The sequence below is a fragment of the Mus musculus genome, chromosome 4, assembly GCF_000001635.26.
Source record: "Mus musculus strain C57BL/6J chromosome 4, GRCm38.p6 C57BL/6J".
NCBI lineage: Eukaryota > Metazoa > Chordata > Mammalia > Rodentia > Muridae > Mus > Mus musculus.
Genome location: NC_000070.6, coordinates 49,324,977 through 49,342,113, shown reverse-complemented (window position 1 = coordinate 49,342,113; position 17,137 = coordinate 49,324,977). Strand labels below are relative to the sequence as shown.

The window sequence follows — 17,137 nt, the reverse complement described above, 5'->3', positions numbered from 1 at the left end:
AAGCACAATATAAAAACCCATACTTCCTTCTTGTCAGGGCTGCTTTCCTTTCTCTTGGAGACAACCTGACAGGCTATCCCTTGAATAAAGTTTTGCTTTTTGGATTTCATAGTCTGGTTCTCTCAGTAAGCCACTTATTCGAGCGCACTGAATAAGTGAATTCGGTGGAAGTGCACTGAGGACTTCCAACTTCCTTTATCTTTACCAAACTCCACTCTAGTAAAGCCAGATACCTGGCTTTGCCACAGGAAAGAATTTCAGGGTGAGCCAGTATGAAGTAAAGTTGAAGTTTATTAAAAAAAAAACTTTAAAATTTGTATTTTTGGAATCAATTCTCTCCATGTGGGTTCCAAGAATGGACCTAAGATCATTTGGCTTGACAGCGAGCATCTTTGCCCACTGATCCATCTCATCATCCCTTAAAAGATTCTTTAAACCAATTTAAAAACAGGTTACTAGAAAGAGAGGTACCTTAGAAAGAAAGTCATACATACTTAAGATCTTATGATTTCTCAAAAAGAGTCAGGCTATATGTGTACATTAGCTGTGTATGTTAGCATTGGTGGCTTCTGACTTTACATCCCAAGGGGTTATTTCGGGGATCCATCCCATAATCAGCCACTAAACCCAGACACTATTGCATATACCAGCAAGATTTTGCTGAAGGGACCCTGATATAGCTGTCTCTTATGAGGCTATGCCAATGCCTGGCAAATACAGAAGTGGATGCTCACAGTCATCTACAGGATGGAACACAGGGCCCCCAATGGAGAAGCTAGAGAAAGCACCCAAGGCACTGAAGGGGTCTGCAACACTATAGGTGGAACAACAATATGAACTACCCAGTACCCCCAGAGCTCGTGCCTCTAGCTGCATATGTAGCAGAAGATGGCCTAGTTGGCCATTATTGGGAAGAAAGGTCCCTTGGTATTGCAAACTTTATATACCTCAGTACAGGGGAATGCCAGGGCCAAGAAGTGGGACTGGGTGGGTTGGGGAGCAGGGCAGGGGGAGGGTATAGGGGACTTTCGGGATAGCATTTGAAATGTAAACAAAGAAAATATCTAATAATAATAATAAAAAAGAAATGTTCAGGGTGGTTCCCTATATGCACCAAGTGAGATTGCAACTGATAAGGTAAAATCCAAGATCTTGAGGACTGTAGAGGAGGCTAAGATGCATTTACTGTTAACAAAGTTTTAGTTTTGTTTGCTATAGTTTCAGGAAATATTTGGGAAACGAGTAAGGTCAAACTTGGTCATATAACTTCAGTGTTTCTTGTCTTTATGCACTTCCTCATTATTGTAACAGTTGTGGAACCCAATCCTTGAAATAAACTTGGGGAATTGACTATTTGATGAATCTACCTTCAAGATATTATATGTTGCAGTTGCTAATTGCTAATCTATGTCAGGGAATGAAGCCAAAATTTCAAAGCATAAATACCAGTTCTTACCAATTCATTCCAATGTCATTTACTCTTTCTCCTTTCAAGAGCAGATTAAAGGATATTTGCATTTTCCAATACTGGAGTTGCCAAAGCCTTCCTATCCATCACAGTCAAAGAGACCTTTAGAGCTTATCACTGGGATACACAGAGGCATAACTGCACAGGGTACACTCTTTGTCATTATTAACCCTGTATCTAAATGTGTTATTTTTCAGCTCCTTTAGACCCTATTAAAAGTTTAGACCCTATTATTTCCAAATAGGTCATAGTTAATCTTCAGGCAAGTTGGGATGAAATTTGGCATCTATCTGTTGGATAAACTTTAACAAAGTGTTTTCTGTGTCAAGTCCTGTAACGGGCATGTCATCAGAGCATGGAAGTCCACGAGATAACAGTCTCACTGTGGCATAAAATCAAAACACTTTATTCGTCTTGTTCCTTTCCAATCCCTTTCCACAGCAAGCCAGACTTTCTCAGGCATTTCTGCAATCCACTAAAAAAGAGGAACAGCATTCACTCCAGAATTTATTTCTCTTAGGTTATAGTCATTATTTGTCCTGTTTGAACAAAAAGCTTTGTCTTTGTCAGAAAAACCAAGTAGGGACATCCAAACCTGAGGAATGAATCTCACATGCTAGATTGGAAGGTTTACCCTCAACCTGAGGCCACTGAATATCTTAAGGGTACGCAGAGGCTTTATTAAAGTGGCATAATGCAGAGGGTAGACTAACTCAGAGATCCAGGGAACAGAACAGAAAGAAATCCCTCAGTTGTAACTGATATAGAGCATAGCTTGCCAGAGAATACCCTATACACCCTGGGCTATGGAAGCAGAGTCTGTGACCACAGATTTTGAAGTAACAAGTGATCTTCCCAGAATCAAACCTAGAAAAGAGGAGTTCAAAGGTAGTGATCCGTGTTGTTGACTTGATTTTTCTTCAAAATACAATTTGGTGACAAGAAAAGCTGATAACTACGTGTGACATGAAGTAGGTAATAAACATCAATTTTGTCTACCCTCATTTCTGATGTTTTAGGAAAAGTAAACTAAAGAGAGCCCATTACTAATTTTCTTTAAAAATACCATGTGTTTAAGTAAATAAAATGTGTCGCCCAGACACTGGATGACTTCACACTTAGCATACAGGACAGAAGACAGAGCTCAGAGTCTACAAATCATTCTTTCCTGGGACTTCCTTTTGTCTGTAGCATCCATGAACCATCTCAGTAGACACATCACACCAAGAAGGGCTAAACTTGATTCAGAGGCATCATGTAACAGAAATAGAAATAAGAATGGGGCAGAGCTCGACCAAGATGTTGGAACTAGTGTATGTCACAGTGTTTTAGAGTTTATATCCCTCCCTGGGTTCATTGCCCTGAAAACAACAGATGCATTATATATGTGAGGGCAGGTGGTTAACACTTGTGATGAACAGAGCCTTAACAGCTCTTTTCTCTGACTTTAGTCAGATACTACTTAGAACATGTGTATGAGTACAGTTCAGGAAACTCCCAGGAAAGTTTTATCAGAGGTGACTTTTGTTCCTAAAAAAAAAAAAAGACTAATTGTTTACTGAAAACTTGGAAATTTCAGAACAGGTTGAAGACTATGGCATCACACTAAGAATCCAGAAAATGCATTTGATTTGAGTATCTTAATAAATGAAGGAATTCTTTCACCTTATTTTAACACATATGTATGCCTATTTGTGTACAGTCATTCCTTCGCCCCCTGCTTCTGTCTGCTTACTCTGAATGACCTTTCAGCATGCCCCTGTTTAATGGTTCATCTAATCCCCTCTCTCATGGACTGAGAAGCACAGACACTCCACAGTTCTTCAAACACCGCCAACTGAAATGAAACACAGAGCACAGGAGCCAGACTACATTTTGTGATAACTTTTTTTTTCTTCTCTTTAGAAAAAAAAATATGTACAAAAAAAGCTAAGAAGACCTGACAAGGGTGAGAAACATTTTGATAGATACAGAAAGGGAACTCCTTCTCCCAAAGGAGGGACACATTATCACCATGCTAGAAAAAATGGGATGCAGTTAAAATCTAAGAACAGTTAAAAGCCCCATAGTGAAGCCGTTGCTCTGGGCTCTACATGTAGATGCTCTGATAGCCTTTCTGTAAAATAATACTGTGCAAACTGTAAAATATTCTTTTTCATAAAAAGTCCATACAATATGATATACAAAACTGTTGAGTTGACAGGAAAGGCTGGTGCTTGCTGCTCTCTTGGATAGTAGGCCACGGTGTCACCTGCCCAAGGTCAGAATCCCAGACTGACCTTGTGCTCTGTAGGATGGCGAGGCCATTATCTAAGAAAGCATCATATAACCAAAGTACTCTTCCTCCAAATATAGGCTTCTGTGCCAATAGTTGGGCAACTAGAACTCTTCACTAGTATGCCCCTGTTGCTTTAACTGGGAATGCAGTCAACTATTTACAAAGCAGAACACAATGTTCTCTTCCAATATTTTTTTTTCCACGATTGACTTTGAGATTTACAATTAACCACCACGGTCCTTCCTGTAACTCAAAAGTTTAACTTCCATTAAAATTCAAAACTTCTGGAGGAGGCAGCAACTGTGGTAATAAAGGGTTAAAGTGGGTTGTTTGCTTTATTTGTGTCTATAAAACTGAGAAAAATTTGTGTACAAATATCACAAAACAACGTCAACCATTGGATAAATGTGATTCTTCAATGCACACTTGAACAACAGGAAAATTTTGTTGGTTTTAAAAATCTGGCATAAATATATTAAAGCTGACAAAAAAAGATCAGGGCAAGCTACATCACTTCTTCATACAAAAAATGTACAAAACATTAGCCTCTAACTAGACAAATGTAATACTTGTCTTCACAGTTTGACTTGAGTATCTGTGTGTTTTGAAGAATTGAACTGGAAGGTTGCTGGAAAAAAAACAAAACAAAAACCAAACAATCCCTAAACAGCTGCATGTCTTCATTCATCTCAGGTGACTTCGGTCATGGAGGCGGAGTGATTCTGTAGAGCAAGGAAAACATACAATCTCAGAGCTGGGGTAAGAGACATCGACATACTATCATCCATCCCTGAAATACCTTCCAGACTAAGGCTCACTGATCTCTCACTCTCTCTCTTATTAATTTAACATTTTCAAACTTTTCATATAGTGAATTTTGATCGTATTTTTCCTCTCCCCCAAATTTTTCCCTGATCCTTCCCCTCCCCATCCCCCCACTTCAGCTTCATGTCCCCTCTTAAACAAATAACATCCCCAAACAAAACCCACCAAACTATGCTTTCCCCTTCATATTCCTCCAAGGCCCTTCAACTCCTGTTATCTCTTCCTTCAGCATTTCCAACTGAAGCAAAATCACTTCTTCATGTAAACTTTCCCCTACTGTTTTAACATACATATTTAACACAGGATCCCAAAGTGACAGCTGTATTTCATACCTTTGAAATGTTTTAAAGACTGACTACTAGCTATGAATTATTACTAGTATGACTTATTCTTTGAGTTATGACTTCTCTGGGACTAAAATTATTATTTTCCAGTGGATAAAGTGGTTTTCATTTGACTTTAATTAATTTATAGGAATATGGTCTACATAATTCAGAGTCATTAAAATGTCTTTTTTTTACATATTTTAAAATTAAATTGTGTGTGTCTCTGTGTGTGTGTCCCTGTGTACATGTATTGTTACCACATGGATGTGATCTTAAGATAGTCATGTAGGTGACTTTGACCTGAGTTCTTTAATTCTGCTTTGTTTTATTTTTCTATTTATATATAATATGAAGTTTGTGTTAGTACTAATTCAGAATCAAAGGTGCATCAGAATCCCGTGGGAATATTTTTCAACTTGTTTCCACCATGCATTTCTGAACTAAAATCTCTTGGGAGAGGGGTCCATGTATCTGTAGTCTTGTTAACAATTAGTTGTTCTTGTTCTTCTTATTCTTGGTGTCTTTTCTTGTTGTTCTTGTAGTATCTGTTGTTGTTCTTTTTGTTCTTCTTGTCTTGTTGTTGTTGTTGTTGTTCTTCTTCTTCTTCTTCTTCTTCTTCTCCTTCTCCTTCTCCTTCTCCTTCTCCTTCTCCTCCTCCTCCTCCTCCTCCTCCTCCTCCTCCTCCTCCTCCTCCTCCTCCTCCTCCTCCTCCTTCTTCTTCTTCTTCTTCTTCTTCTTCTTCTTCTTCTTCTTCTTCTTCTTCTTCTTCTATGTTTTATCATCTCTTGTCCTCATGAGTAGAAAACATCCATACGTACAGAGGAAACCAATTGCTTCATTTCTAACTTATTCCTTTGTTAGAGTGAATATGAGCATTTAATTGGGGAACATGGGTAGCTGAAAGATGGCGTTTTGGAAGAATTTTAGGCCCATACAGTGATGGCTGGAGAACTATCTCTTCAGTTGGAATTTTCTATAGTAGTTTACTTTTTAGTTCCTCTGTACCCTGTCTTAATCAGCAATATCAGCAGGAATCACAGAATGCAAATGTCAAACATGGGTTAATATTTTAAGGAGGAGGGTTCTGTGAGGCAAAGGGAAAAGAATGTTCCAGAAGGAGAGAAAGCAGATTCCTGGCTCCTGGTCATAGAAAGCTGTCCTCCTGAGATTCTGAATGGCAGGTAGGTTTCATGTGTGTAAGTATGTGCTCCAAAGGGCAGTTTTGGTCTCTAAAATCTCCATAGTTCCTCCCTGGGAAGATAGTTTCATTCTCCCAGCCACAAAGCATCAGCTTCTACTGTATACTCTGGCCCAAGGTGTTGCATGGGAGGCTTTTACTCAGAGAGAACATGCCAGCCACTTATTGGAAGAATAGTTCAGGTTGAACATACAATTCCTGCAGCACATTTTCTTTTTTTCTTTTTTTTTTTTTTTATGTTTATCCAACTATCTTTTTTTTTCCATTTTTTATTAGGTATTTAACTCATTTACATTTCCAATGCTATACCAAAAGTCCCCCATATCCACCCACCCCCACTCCCCTGCCCACCCACTCCCCCTTTTTGGCCCTGGTATTCCCCTGTACTGGGGCATATAAAGTTTGCAAGTCCAATGGGCCTCTCTTTCCAGTGATGGCCGACTAGGCCATCTTTTGATATATATGCAGCTAGAGTCAAGAGCTCCGGGGTACTGGTTAGCTCATAATGTTGTTCCACCTATAGGGGTGCAGATCCCTTTAGCTCCTTGGCTACTTTCTCTAGCTCCTCCATTGGGAGCCCTATGATCCATCCATTAGCTGACTGTGAGCATCCACTTCTGTGTTTGCTGGGCCCCAGCATAGTCTCACAAGGGACAGCTACATCTGCGTCCTTTCAATAAAATCTTGCTAGTGTATGCAATGGTGTCAGCGTTTGGATGCTGATTATGGGGTGGATCCCTGGCTATGGCAGTCTCTACATGGTCCATCCTTTCATCTCAGCTCCAAACTCCGTCTCTGTAACTCCTTCCATGGGTGTTTTGTTCCCAAATCTAAGGAGGGGCATAGTGTCCACACTTCAGTCTTCATTCTCCTTGAGTTTCATGTGTTTAGCAAATTATATCTTATATCTTGGGTATCCTAGGTTTGGGGCTAATATCCACTTATCAGTGAATACATATTGTGTGAGTTTCTTTGTGAATGTGTTACCTCACTCAGGATGATGCCCTCCAGGTCCATCCATTTGGCTAGGAATTTCATAAATTCATTCTTTTTAATAGCTGAGTAGTACTCCATTGTGTAGATGTACCACATTTTCTGTATCCATTCCTCTGTTGAGGGGCATCTAGGTTCTTTCCAGCTTCTGGCTATTATAAATAAGGCTGCTATGAACATAGTGGAGCATGTGTCCTTCTTACCTGTTGGGGCATCTTCTGGATATATGCCCAGGAGAGGTATTGCTGGATCCTCCGGTAGTACTATGTCCAGTTTTCTGAGGAACCGCCAGACTGATTTCCAGAGTGGTTGTACAAGCCTGCACTCCCACCAACAATGGAGGAGTGTTCCTCTTTCTCCACATCCTCGCCAGCATCTGCTGTCACCTGAATTTTTGATCTTAGCCATTCTGACTGGTGTGAGGTGGAATCTCAGGGTTGTTTTGATTTGCATTTCCCTGATGATTAAGGATGTTGAACATTTTTTCAAGTGTTTCTCTGCCATTCGGTATTCCTCAGGTGAGAATTCTTTGTTCAGTTCTGAGCCCCATTTTTTAATGGGGTTATTTGATTTTCTGAAGTCCACCTTCTTGAGTTCTTTATATATGTTGGATATTAGTCCCCTATCTGATTTAGGATAGGTAAAGATCCTTTCCCAATCTGTTGGTGGTCTTTTTGTCTTATTGACGGTGTCTTTTGCCTTGCAGAAACTTTGGAGTTTCATTAGGTCCCATTTGTCGATTCTCGATCTTACAGCACAAGCCATTGCTGTTCTGTTCAGGAATTTTTCCCCTGTGCCCATATCTTCAAGGCTTTTCCCCACTTTCTCCTCTATAAGTTTCAGTGTCTCTGGTTTTATGTGAAGTTCCTTGATCCACTTAGATTTGACCTTAGTACAAGGAGATAAGTATGGATCGATTCGCATTCTTCTACACGATAACAACCAGTTGTGCCAGCACCAATTGTTGAAAATGCTGTCTTTCTTCCACTGGATGGTTTTAGCTCCCTTGTCGAAGATCAAGTGACCATAGGTGTGTGGGTTCATTTCTGGATCTTCAATTCTATTCCATTGGTCTACTTGTCTGTCTCTATACCAGTACCATGCAGTTTTTATCACAATTGCTCTGTAGTAAAGCTTTAGGTCTGGCATGGTGATTCCGCCAGAAGTTCTTTTATCCTTGAGAAGACTTTTTGCTATCCTAGGTTTTTTGTTATTCCAGACAAATTTGCAAATTGCTCCTTCCAATTCGTTGAAGAATTGAGTTGGAATTTTGATGGGGATTGCATTGAATCTGTAGATTGCTTTTGGCAAGATAGCCATTTTTACAATGTTGATCCTGCCAATCCATGAGCATGGGAGATCTTTCCATCTTCTGAGATCTTCTTTAATTTCTTTCTTCAGAGATTTGAAGTTTTTATCATACAGATCTTTCACCTCCTTAGTTAGAGTCACGCCAAGATATTTTATATTATTTGTGACTATTGAGAAGGGTGTTGTTTCCCTAATTTCTTTCTCAGCCTGTTTATTCTTTGTATAGAGAAAGGCCATTGACTTGTTTGAGTTTATTTTATATCCAGCTACTTCACCGAAGCTTTTTATCAGGTTTAGGAGTTCTCTGGTAGAATTTTTAGGGTCACTTATATATACTATCATATCATCTGCAAAAAGTGATATTTTGACTTCCTCTTTTCCAATTTTTATCCCCTTGATCTCCTTTTGTTGTCGAATTGCTCTGGCTAATACTTCAAGTACTATGTTGAAAAGGTAGGGAGAAAGTGGGCAGCCTTGTCTAGTCCCTGATTTTAGTGGGATTGCTTCCAGCTTCTCTCCATTTACTTTGATGTTGGCTACTGGTTTGCTGTAGATTGCTTTTATCATGTTTAGGTATGGGCCTTGAATTCCTGATCTTTCCAAAACTTTTATCATGAATGGGTGTTGGATCTTGTCAAATGCTTTTTCTGCATCTAACGAGATGATCATGTGGTTTTTGTCTTTGAGTTTGTTTATATAATGGATTACATTGATGGATTTTCGTATATTAAACCATCCCTGCATCCCTGGAATAAAACCTACTTGGTCAGGATGGATGATTGCTTTAATGTGTTCTTGGATTCGGTTAGCGAGAATTTTATTGAGGATTTTTGCATCGATATTCATAAGAGAAATTGGTCTGAAGTTCTCTATCTTTGTTGGATCTTTCTGTGGTTTAGGTATCAGAGTAATAGTGGCTTCATAAAATGAGTTGGGTAGAGTACCTTCTACTTCTATTTTGTGAAATAGTTTGTGCAGAATTGGAATTAGATCTTCTTTGAAGGTCTGATAGAACTCTGCACTAAACCCATCTGGTCCTGGGCTTTTTTTGGTTGGGAGACTATTAATAACTGCTTCTATTTCTTTAGGTGATATGGGACTGTTTAGATGGTCAACTTGATCCTGATTCAACTTTGGTACCTGGTATCTGTCCAGAAATTTGTCCATTTCGTCCAGGTTTTCCAGTTTTGTTGAGTATAGCCTTTTGTAGAAGGATCTGATGGTGTTTTGGATTTCTTCAGGATCTGTTGTTATGTCTCCCTTTTCATTTCTGATTTTGTTAATTAGGATTTTGTCCCTGTGCCCTTTAGTGAGTCTAGCTAAGGGTTTATCTATCTTGTTGATTTTCTCAAAGAACCAACTCCTCGTTTGGTTAATTCTTTGAATAGTTCTTCTTGTTTCTACTTGGTTGATTTCACCCCTGAGTTTGATTATTTCCTGCCGTCTACTCCTCTTGGGTGAATTTGCTTCCTTTTTTTCTAGGGCTTTTAGATGTGTTGTCAAGCTGCTAGTATGTGCTGTCTCCCGTTTCTTCTTGGAGGCACTCAGCGCTATGAGTTTCCCTCTTAGAAATGCTTTCATTGTGTCCCATAGGTTTGGGTACGTTGTGGCTTCATTTTCATTAAACTCTAAAAAGTCTTTAATTTCTTTCTTTATTCCTTCCTTGACCAAGGTATCATTGAGAAGAGTGTTATTCAGTTTCCACGTGAATGTTGGCTTTCCATTATTTATGTTGTTATTGAAGATCAGTCTTAGGCCATGGTGGTCTGATAGGATACATGGGACAATTTCAATATTTTTGTATCTATTGAGGCCTGTTTTGTGACCAATTATATGGTCAATTTTGGAGAAGGTCCCGTGAGGTGCTGAGAAGAAGGTATATCCTTTTGTTTTAGTATAAAATGTTCTGTAGATATCTGTCAGGTCCATTTGTTTCATAACTTCTGTTAGTTTCACTGTGTCCCTGTTTAGTTTCTGTTTCCACGATCTGTCCTTTGAAGAAAGTGGTGTGTTGAAGTCTCCCACTATTATTGTGTGAGGTGCAATGTATGCTTTGAGCTTTACTAAAGTGTCTCTAATGAATGTGGCTGCCCTTGCATTTGGTGCGTAGATATTCAGAATTGAGAGTTTCTCTTGGAGGATTTTACCTTTGATGAGTATGAAGTGTCCCTCCTTGTCTTTTTTGATAAGTTTGGGTTGGAAGTCGATTTTATCCGATATTAAAATGGCTACTCCAGCTTGTTTCTTCAGTCCATTTGCTTGGAAAATTGTTTTCCAGCCTTTCACTCTGAGGTAGTGTCTGTCTTTTTCCCTGAGATGGGTTTCCTGTAAGCAGCAGAATGTTGGGTCCTGTTTGTGTAGCCAGTCTGTTATTCTATGTCTTTTTATTGGGGAATTGAGTCCATTGATATTAAGAGATATTAAGGAAAAGTAATTGTTGCTCCCTTTTATTTTTGTTGTTAGAGTTGGCATTCTGTTCTTGTGGCTGTCTTCTTTTTGGTTTGTTGAGGGATTACTTTCTTGGTTGTTCTAGGGCTTGATTTCCGTCCTTGTATTGCTTCTTTTCTGTTATTATCCTTTGAAGGGCTGGATTCGTGGAAAGATATTGTGTGAACTTGGTTTTGTCGTGGAATACATTGGTTTCTCCATCTATGGTAATTGAGAGTTTGGCCGGGTATAGTAGCCTGGGCTGGCATTTGTGTTCTCTTAGTGTCTGTATAACATCTGTCCAGGCTCTTCTGGCTTTCATAGTCTCTGGTGAAAAGTCTGGTGTAATTCTGATAGGCCTTCCTTTATATGTTACTTGACCTTTCTCCCTTACTGCTTTTAATATTCTATCTTTATTTAGTGCATTTGTTGTTCTGATTATTATGTGTCGGGAGGAATTTCTTTTCTGGTCCAGTCTATTTGGAGTTCTGTATGCTTCTTGTATGATCATGGGCATCTCTTTTTTTATGTTTGGGAAGTTTTCTTCTATTATTTTGTTGAAGATATTAGCTGGCCCTTTAAGTTGAAAATCTTCATTCTCATCAATTCCTATTATCCGTAGGTTTGGTCTTCTCATTGTGCCCTGGATTACCTGGATGTTTTGAGTTAGGATCCTTTTGCATTTTGTATTTTCTTTGACTGTTGTGTCGATGTTCTCTATGGAATCTTCTGCACCTGAGATTCTCTCTTCCATTTCTTGTATTCTGTTGCTGATGCTCGCATCTATGGTTCCAGATCTCTTTCCTAGGGTTTCTATCTCCAGCGTTGCCTCGCTTTGGGTTTTCTTTATTGTGTCTACTTCCCCTTTTAGTTCTAGTATGGTTTTGTTCATTTCCATCACCTGTTTGGCTGTGTTTTCCTGCTTTTCTTTAAGAGCCTGTAACTCTTTAGCAGTGCTCTCCTGTAAATCTTTAAGTGACTTATGAAAGTCCTTCTTGATGTCCTCTATCATCATCATGAGAAATGTTTTTAAATCTGGGTCTAGATTTTCGGTTGTGTTGGGGTGCCCAGGACTAGGTGGGGTGGGAGTGCTGCGTTCTGATGATGGTGAGTGGTCTTGATTTCTGTTAGTAGGATTCTTACGTTTGCCTTTCGCCATCTGGTAATCTCTGAAGCTAGCTGTTTTAGTTGTCACTGTTAAGAGCTTGTTCTTCAGGTGACTCTGTTAGCCTCTATGAGCAGACCTGGAGGGTAGCACTCTCCTTAGTTTCAGTGGGCAGAGTATTCTCTGCAGGCAAGCTCTCTTCTTGCAAGGCAGGTACCCAGATATCTGGTGTTTGAACCAGACTCCTGGCAGAAGTTGTGTTCCACTCACTAGAGGTCTTAGGATCACGTGTGGAATCCTGTGTGGGCCCTTGCGGGTGTCAGGCGACTCAGCTGGCAAGGTAGCCGGGGCTCGAGTGGAGTGGAAGGGGTTTGTGCCCCAGATCAAGCCCGGGTAGCCTGCTTCCCTATGTACCGCAGTCTCAAGTTCCACGCGATTGGATTGGGGTAGGCGCTGTGTTCCACTCACCAGAGGTCTTAGGGTCCCATGGGGAGTCCCGTGTGGGCCCTTGCGGGTGTTGGGCAAGACTCTGCTGTCAAGGTAGCCCGGGGCTCGAGTCTCGAGTCGAGCGGAAGGGACTTGTGCCCCAGATCAGGCCCGGGTAGCCTGCTTCCCTATGTACCACAGTCTCAAGTTCCGCGCGATTGGATTGGGGCAGGCACTGTGATCCACTCACCAGAGGTCTTAGGGTCCCGTGGGGAGTCCCGTGTGGACCCTTGCGGGTGTTGGGCAAGACTCTGCTGGCAAGGTAGCCCGGGGCTCGAGTCTCGAGTCGAGCGGAAGGGACTTGTGCCCCAGATCAGGCCCGGGTAGCCTGCTTCCCTATGTACCGCAGTCTCGAGTTCCGCGCGATTGGATTGGGGCAGGCACTGTGATCCACTCACCAGAGGTCTTAGGGTCCCGTGGGGAGTCCTGTGTGGACCCTTGCAGGTGTTGGGCAAGACTCTGCTGGCAAGGTAGCCCGGGGCTCGAGTCACGAGTCGAGCAGAAGGGACTTGTGCCCCAGATCAGGCCCGGGTAGCCTGCTTCCCTATGTACCGCAGTCTCAAGTTCCGCGCGATTGGATTGGGGCAGGCACTGTGGTCCACTCACCAGAGGTCTTAGGGTCCCGTGGGGAGTCCCGTGTGGACCCTTGCGGGTGTTGGGCAAGACTCTGCTGGCAAGGTAGCCCGGGGCTCGAGTCTCGAGTCGAGCGGAAGGGACTTGTGCCCCAGATCAGGCCCGGGTAGCCTGCTTCCCTATGTACTGCAGTCTCAAGTTCCGCGCGATTGGATTGGGGCAGGCACTGTGATCCACTCACCAGAGGTCTTAGGGTCCCGTGGGGAGTCCCGTGTGGACCCTTGCGGGTGTTGGGCAAGACTCTGCTGGCAAGGTAGCCCGGGGCTCGAGTCTCGAGTCGAGCGGAAGGGACTTGTGCCCCAGATCAGGCCCGGGTAGCCTGCTTCCCTATGTACCGCAGTCTCAAGTTCCGCGCGATTGGATTGGGGCAGGCACTGTGGTCCACTCACCAGAGGTCTTAGGGTCCCGTGGGGAGTCCCGTGTGGGCCCTTGCGGGTGTTGGGCAAGACTCTGCTGGCAAGGTAGCCCGGGGCTCGAGTCTCGAGTCGAGCGGAAGGGACTTGTGCCCCAGATCAGGCCCGGGTAGCCTGCTTCCCTATATCTGCAGCACATTTTCATGTTCAAGTCTGAGAGGTAGATTTTTAAAAAGGAAGTTTTGTTGAATGAAATAAGAGGCTGTATGCTAAAGTAGGATGCACAGGGTTTGATGGGTCCATGTTTAATTTTGGTTAAACATCTTGGGAATGGTATTAAGGATATCTTCCTTTCTAAAATAGGGTAATGCCAGTTGTAAGAGTACTGTGAAAGTGTGAGGAAAGGACTCTCAATGACTGTTACTTCTTTTACTTGAACAATGAGTAAAGGTTATTATCTTCTATCTCTGCAAAAATGTTTTCTAGTAAAAGCAATGCTTGCCTTCCTCAGTTGTCCACCATGGGTTTGGACTATGCCACATGGCCAGTACTTCCCACAGCTTCCTGTAACTGTGTTCTGATTCACCTGCAGAAGTTTTGCTCATTGGTTCTCTCAAGTCTGTATTTGTCATAGAAATAGTGACAGCAGAAACAGTGTCTCTGGTCTGACTTGAGGTTGATTGGTTTTTGGTTGAAGGATTTAGTTGAGATTTTGGCTCTGGCTTGCTTCCATCCAAACAGTATTTGTGTTACACTTAGTTAATGTCAAGAAACATGTCACATAGGACATAGATCATAGAACCCAGGTCCTTAAAGGTTCTCAGTTCCACGAGGAGCATAAATGAGAGGGAACTCTAATTGTAAGGGGCAATCAAATGATGGACACAGAAGGACCTATTGCCCAAGCTTAATATTCACGATGCCTCAGATTGAGACAAGGAGAGCACATACATAGACACATAGAGTCAGGCTTGGAAGAAGTTCAGCTACAACCTGTAGTGCCCAGTGCATTTATTGATAATCTCGTTGTTATTCTTGGTGTGGATACTCAAGCGTCCTTCATCTCTAAGGGGAAGAACCATTTCTGAAAGTGTTTGGTCCTTCACTTTTCACTATGAAACATTGAGAATATGTTTCTAGAAATCTGTTGTCCTAGTCAACTACAAATAGTCTTGGAGGAGAAGAAAAAAGCCACAGACATAGGTTAAGGAAGGCCTGACTGGTGTGGACAGATGGAGGACATCATTCTAAGAGTAGGAATATTCAGGGGACACTAAGTACACATAGACTGATACATCTGTGAAACTAAGCAAATAATCTTCTTTAAATGTATTATTTTTTTGTATGTGTATGAGTGTTTGTTTGCATGTTGGTATGTGGAAAAAGTGTATTCCTGGTGCTTGTGGCGGTCTGAAAAGAGCATTGGATATGTTTTTCATATCCTGTTTCTAATTAAACTATTAAAAATGTGAAATATGGGTGAAAAGTTGAATATGCTTGGTGCTGGGTTTAGTGATAAAACTACATAGTTTCTCACAATGGCTAGGATTTTATTGCTTTCTTTCCAGTTCACTAATGAAGTGAAACTTCATTAAAGGTCAAAAGACATAGAAGAGCTTGTGACAGTAAATCTTTAAAGAGTGAGAAACACCTAATAGTTTCACTGGAAAGCACAGTGCTGCCTTTTATATTTTGAGATGAGCAGAATATTACAGAAAACATTTCATAGAATTCCAGAGGCCTTCTGAAAAGAAGGGTGTTCGAATGAAAGTAATGACTTCTTAAAAGGGGGGCTGTTCTCTTGTTCTTTAATTATATTTACTCATCTGCACTTTCCTACCTTTTAGCCGGGTGGGGGGAGGGTAAATAGTTTAACTGTGATGACTTCATTATCTTCATTTTTATCAGAGAGATGGGCATATTGATAAATATCCATTCTATATGATGGTTGTTCAAATAAGAATACCTTTTGATGTTGCTGGAAGAATCCTAGGCAAAAGTTTCAATTGTCCTGTGTCTAGGCCTCTTTAACAGCCTTCCGGACGTTTCTCATCTCCCTAGAGTAGGCATTTCTCTTAACTTGCACTCCTGTGGTGAACCTAATTTAGCACTATACACTATGACAGCTTTATTTCTACTGTCCCCAATCATCAGAGTTATGCAGAGCTAAGGCTGTGTCTAGTTATTGTTTTGACCTCATGCATAGATGAAGGGCTTGTGGTAGAACTCCTAATCAGAAAATATTATTGTGTTGGATTTGTGACCATTCTCAGACCAGACTCTGTACCTCTAGCTTGAGTAACTAGTCACTAGATTGAACAAAATCTTTGTCTTTCCAAACAAAGTTGTCCTTCCATTATCCATGGGTTCTGCAACCATGCATTTGTGCAGTCATAGATGAAAAGGATTTAGGAGACTAAACACAGTTGCCCTCATATTAATTATTCATGGTTTCTGCAGCCATGCGTTCATACAATCAGAGCTGAGAAGTATTGTGGCGACTGGATGTGTACAACACTGTTTCCTTTTTAGATTCCCTCAACAGTACTGTTTAACCACTATTTTCTTAGTTGTTGCATTGTCTTAGGCATTGCAGGTAAAATGGAGATGAAGGTATATGTCAATTTTTGTGTAAGCTCCATGCAAACATTATGTTATACTACATTAGGAACTTGTGAGCTTTGGGCTTTCATATCCCCTGGAAGTTTGGATCCCACTTTTCCACCCCACCCCCAACAACATCAAGGGAAATGGAATTGCACAGGAAACCACTTGGTTGTTAGTCAAACTGGCTTCCCATAGGAATTGTTCAAAGAACCTGAATGTTGACTATAAAATTAGGGAGCAGAGTCCCCTAAAACTCCTTGGGTTTAATTTGAACAACACTTAGCACTTCCTCAGGATTAAATAAGTAACCTGCAAAGGTCATGCGTTTGCTTGCTACAGTGACTTTACTATACCTGTGCACTTAAGGTTTCCAGCGGGCTCTCTATCCTTGGGAAAGCCATCAGGGGAACTCCGCGGGGATCCTCGGGTTTGGGTTTGGAAGGAGAGCCTTGGGTTCCTCTGAAGTTATGAACCACACACATTCCCTGCAGGATGAGAGGGAAGAGAGATTGGGTCAGACTCCAATAGGCAGCTCCCGGTCATCTCTGATAGTGACAGACCGTTGTACATGAATATGAGCACCAAGGTGACATATTTCCTTGGAATTGTAGGAAAGACTGAGAGAGGCCTGAACTGTATGCTGAGCACACAGCAGGTACTGTGAAGAAAATTTACCAGGTGGCTGGGGATACCCCACATGGCTCATCTCCTCAGCTGTCAAATGGGAGCGAGAAAACTTACCTTATAGATTTATGACAGTATGACCCGTGTAAGTCCCCTTGTTATCACACCAAACATGTGCTGAAGGCTGCTGTGTGTCTGGCAGTGTCCTGGGCTTGTGCCTCACTTTGGTTGATCCAGGCAACAATTTCCAACGGTAAGAAGTGACGTGCTATTGTATTAGTTTCTTCAGCTTGGACAGGGGAAGTTTAAATTCCTCAAAATCCTACCACTATATTATTTTTTTCTCTTAAGTGCCAAACATAACAAGTTCTCAGCCCACACTGACTGATGTTTAACGTCTGCCTAAAATGATCATTGTCAAATATGTCTTTATTGCTTACTTGGCTTAAGCAACTCACTATAAATGTTTGTCTATGTTCCGTTCCTTATTTTCTACCAGTCAT

General features: G+C 41.4%; 1 protein-coding gene across 4 annotated transcripts in view; it reads right to left on the bottom strand.

Moving 5' to 3' along the window:
• Window positions 1–1,852: 1,852 nt before the first annotated feature.
• The window catches only part of Plppr1 (phospholipid phosphatase related 1), a 280,800-nt gene continuing 265,515 nt past the window's right edge, over window positions 1,853–17,137 (bottom strand). For 3 of the 4 annotated variants that reach the window (XM_017320250.2, XM_011250049.3, XM_006537968.4), the window contains exons 7-8: window positions 16,364–16,495; window positions 1,854–4,468 (exon numbers count right to left, since the gene is read on the bottom strand). In XM_017320250.2, the coding sequence (XP_017175739.1) occupies window positions 4,436–4,468; window positions 16,364–16,495 (165 nt within the window). In that variant the 3' untranslated portion in view covers window positions 1,854–4,435. Of the gene's footprint in view, window positions 4,469–16,363; window positions 16,496–17,137 lie in introns of all 4 variants that reach the window. The other variant, NM_178756.4, reaches the window with a different exon arrangement.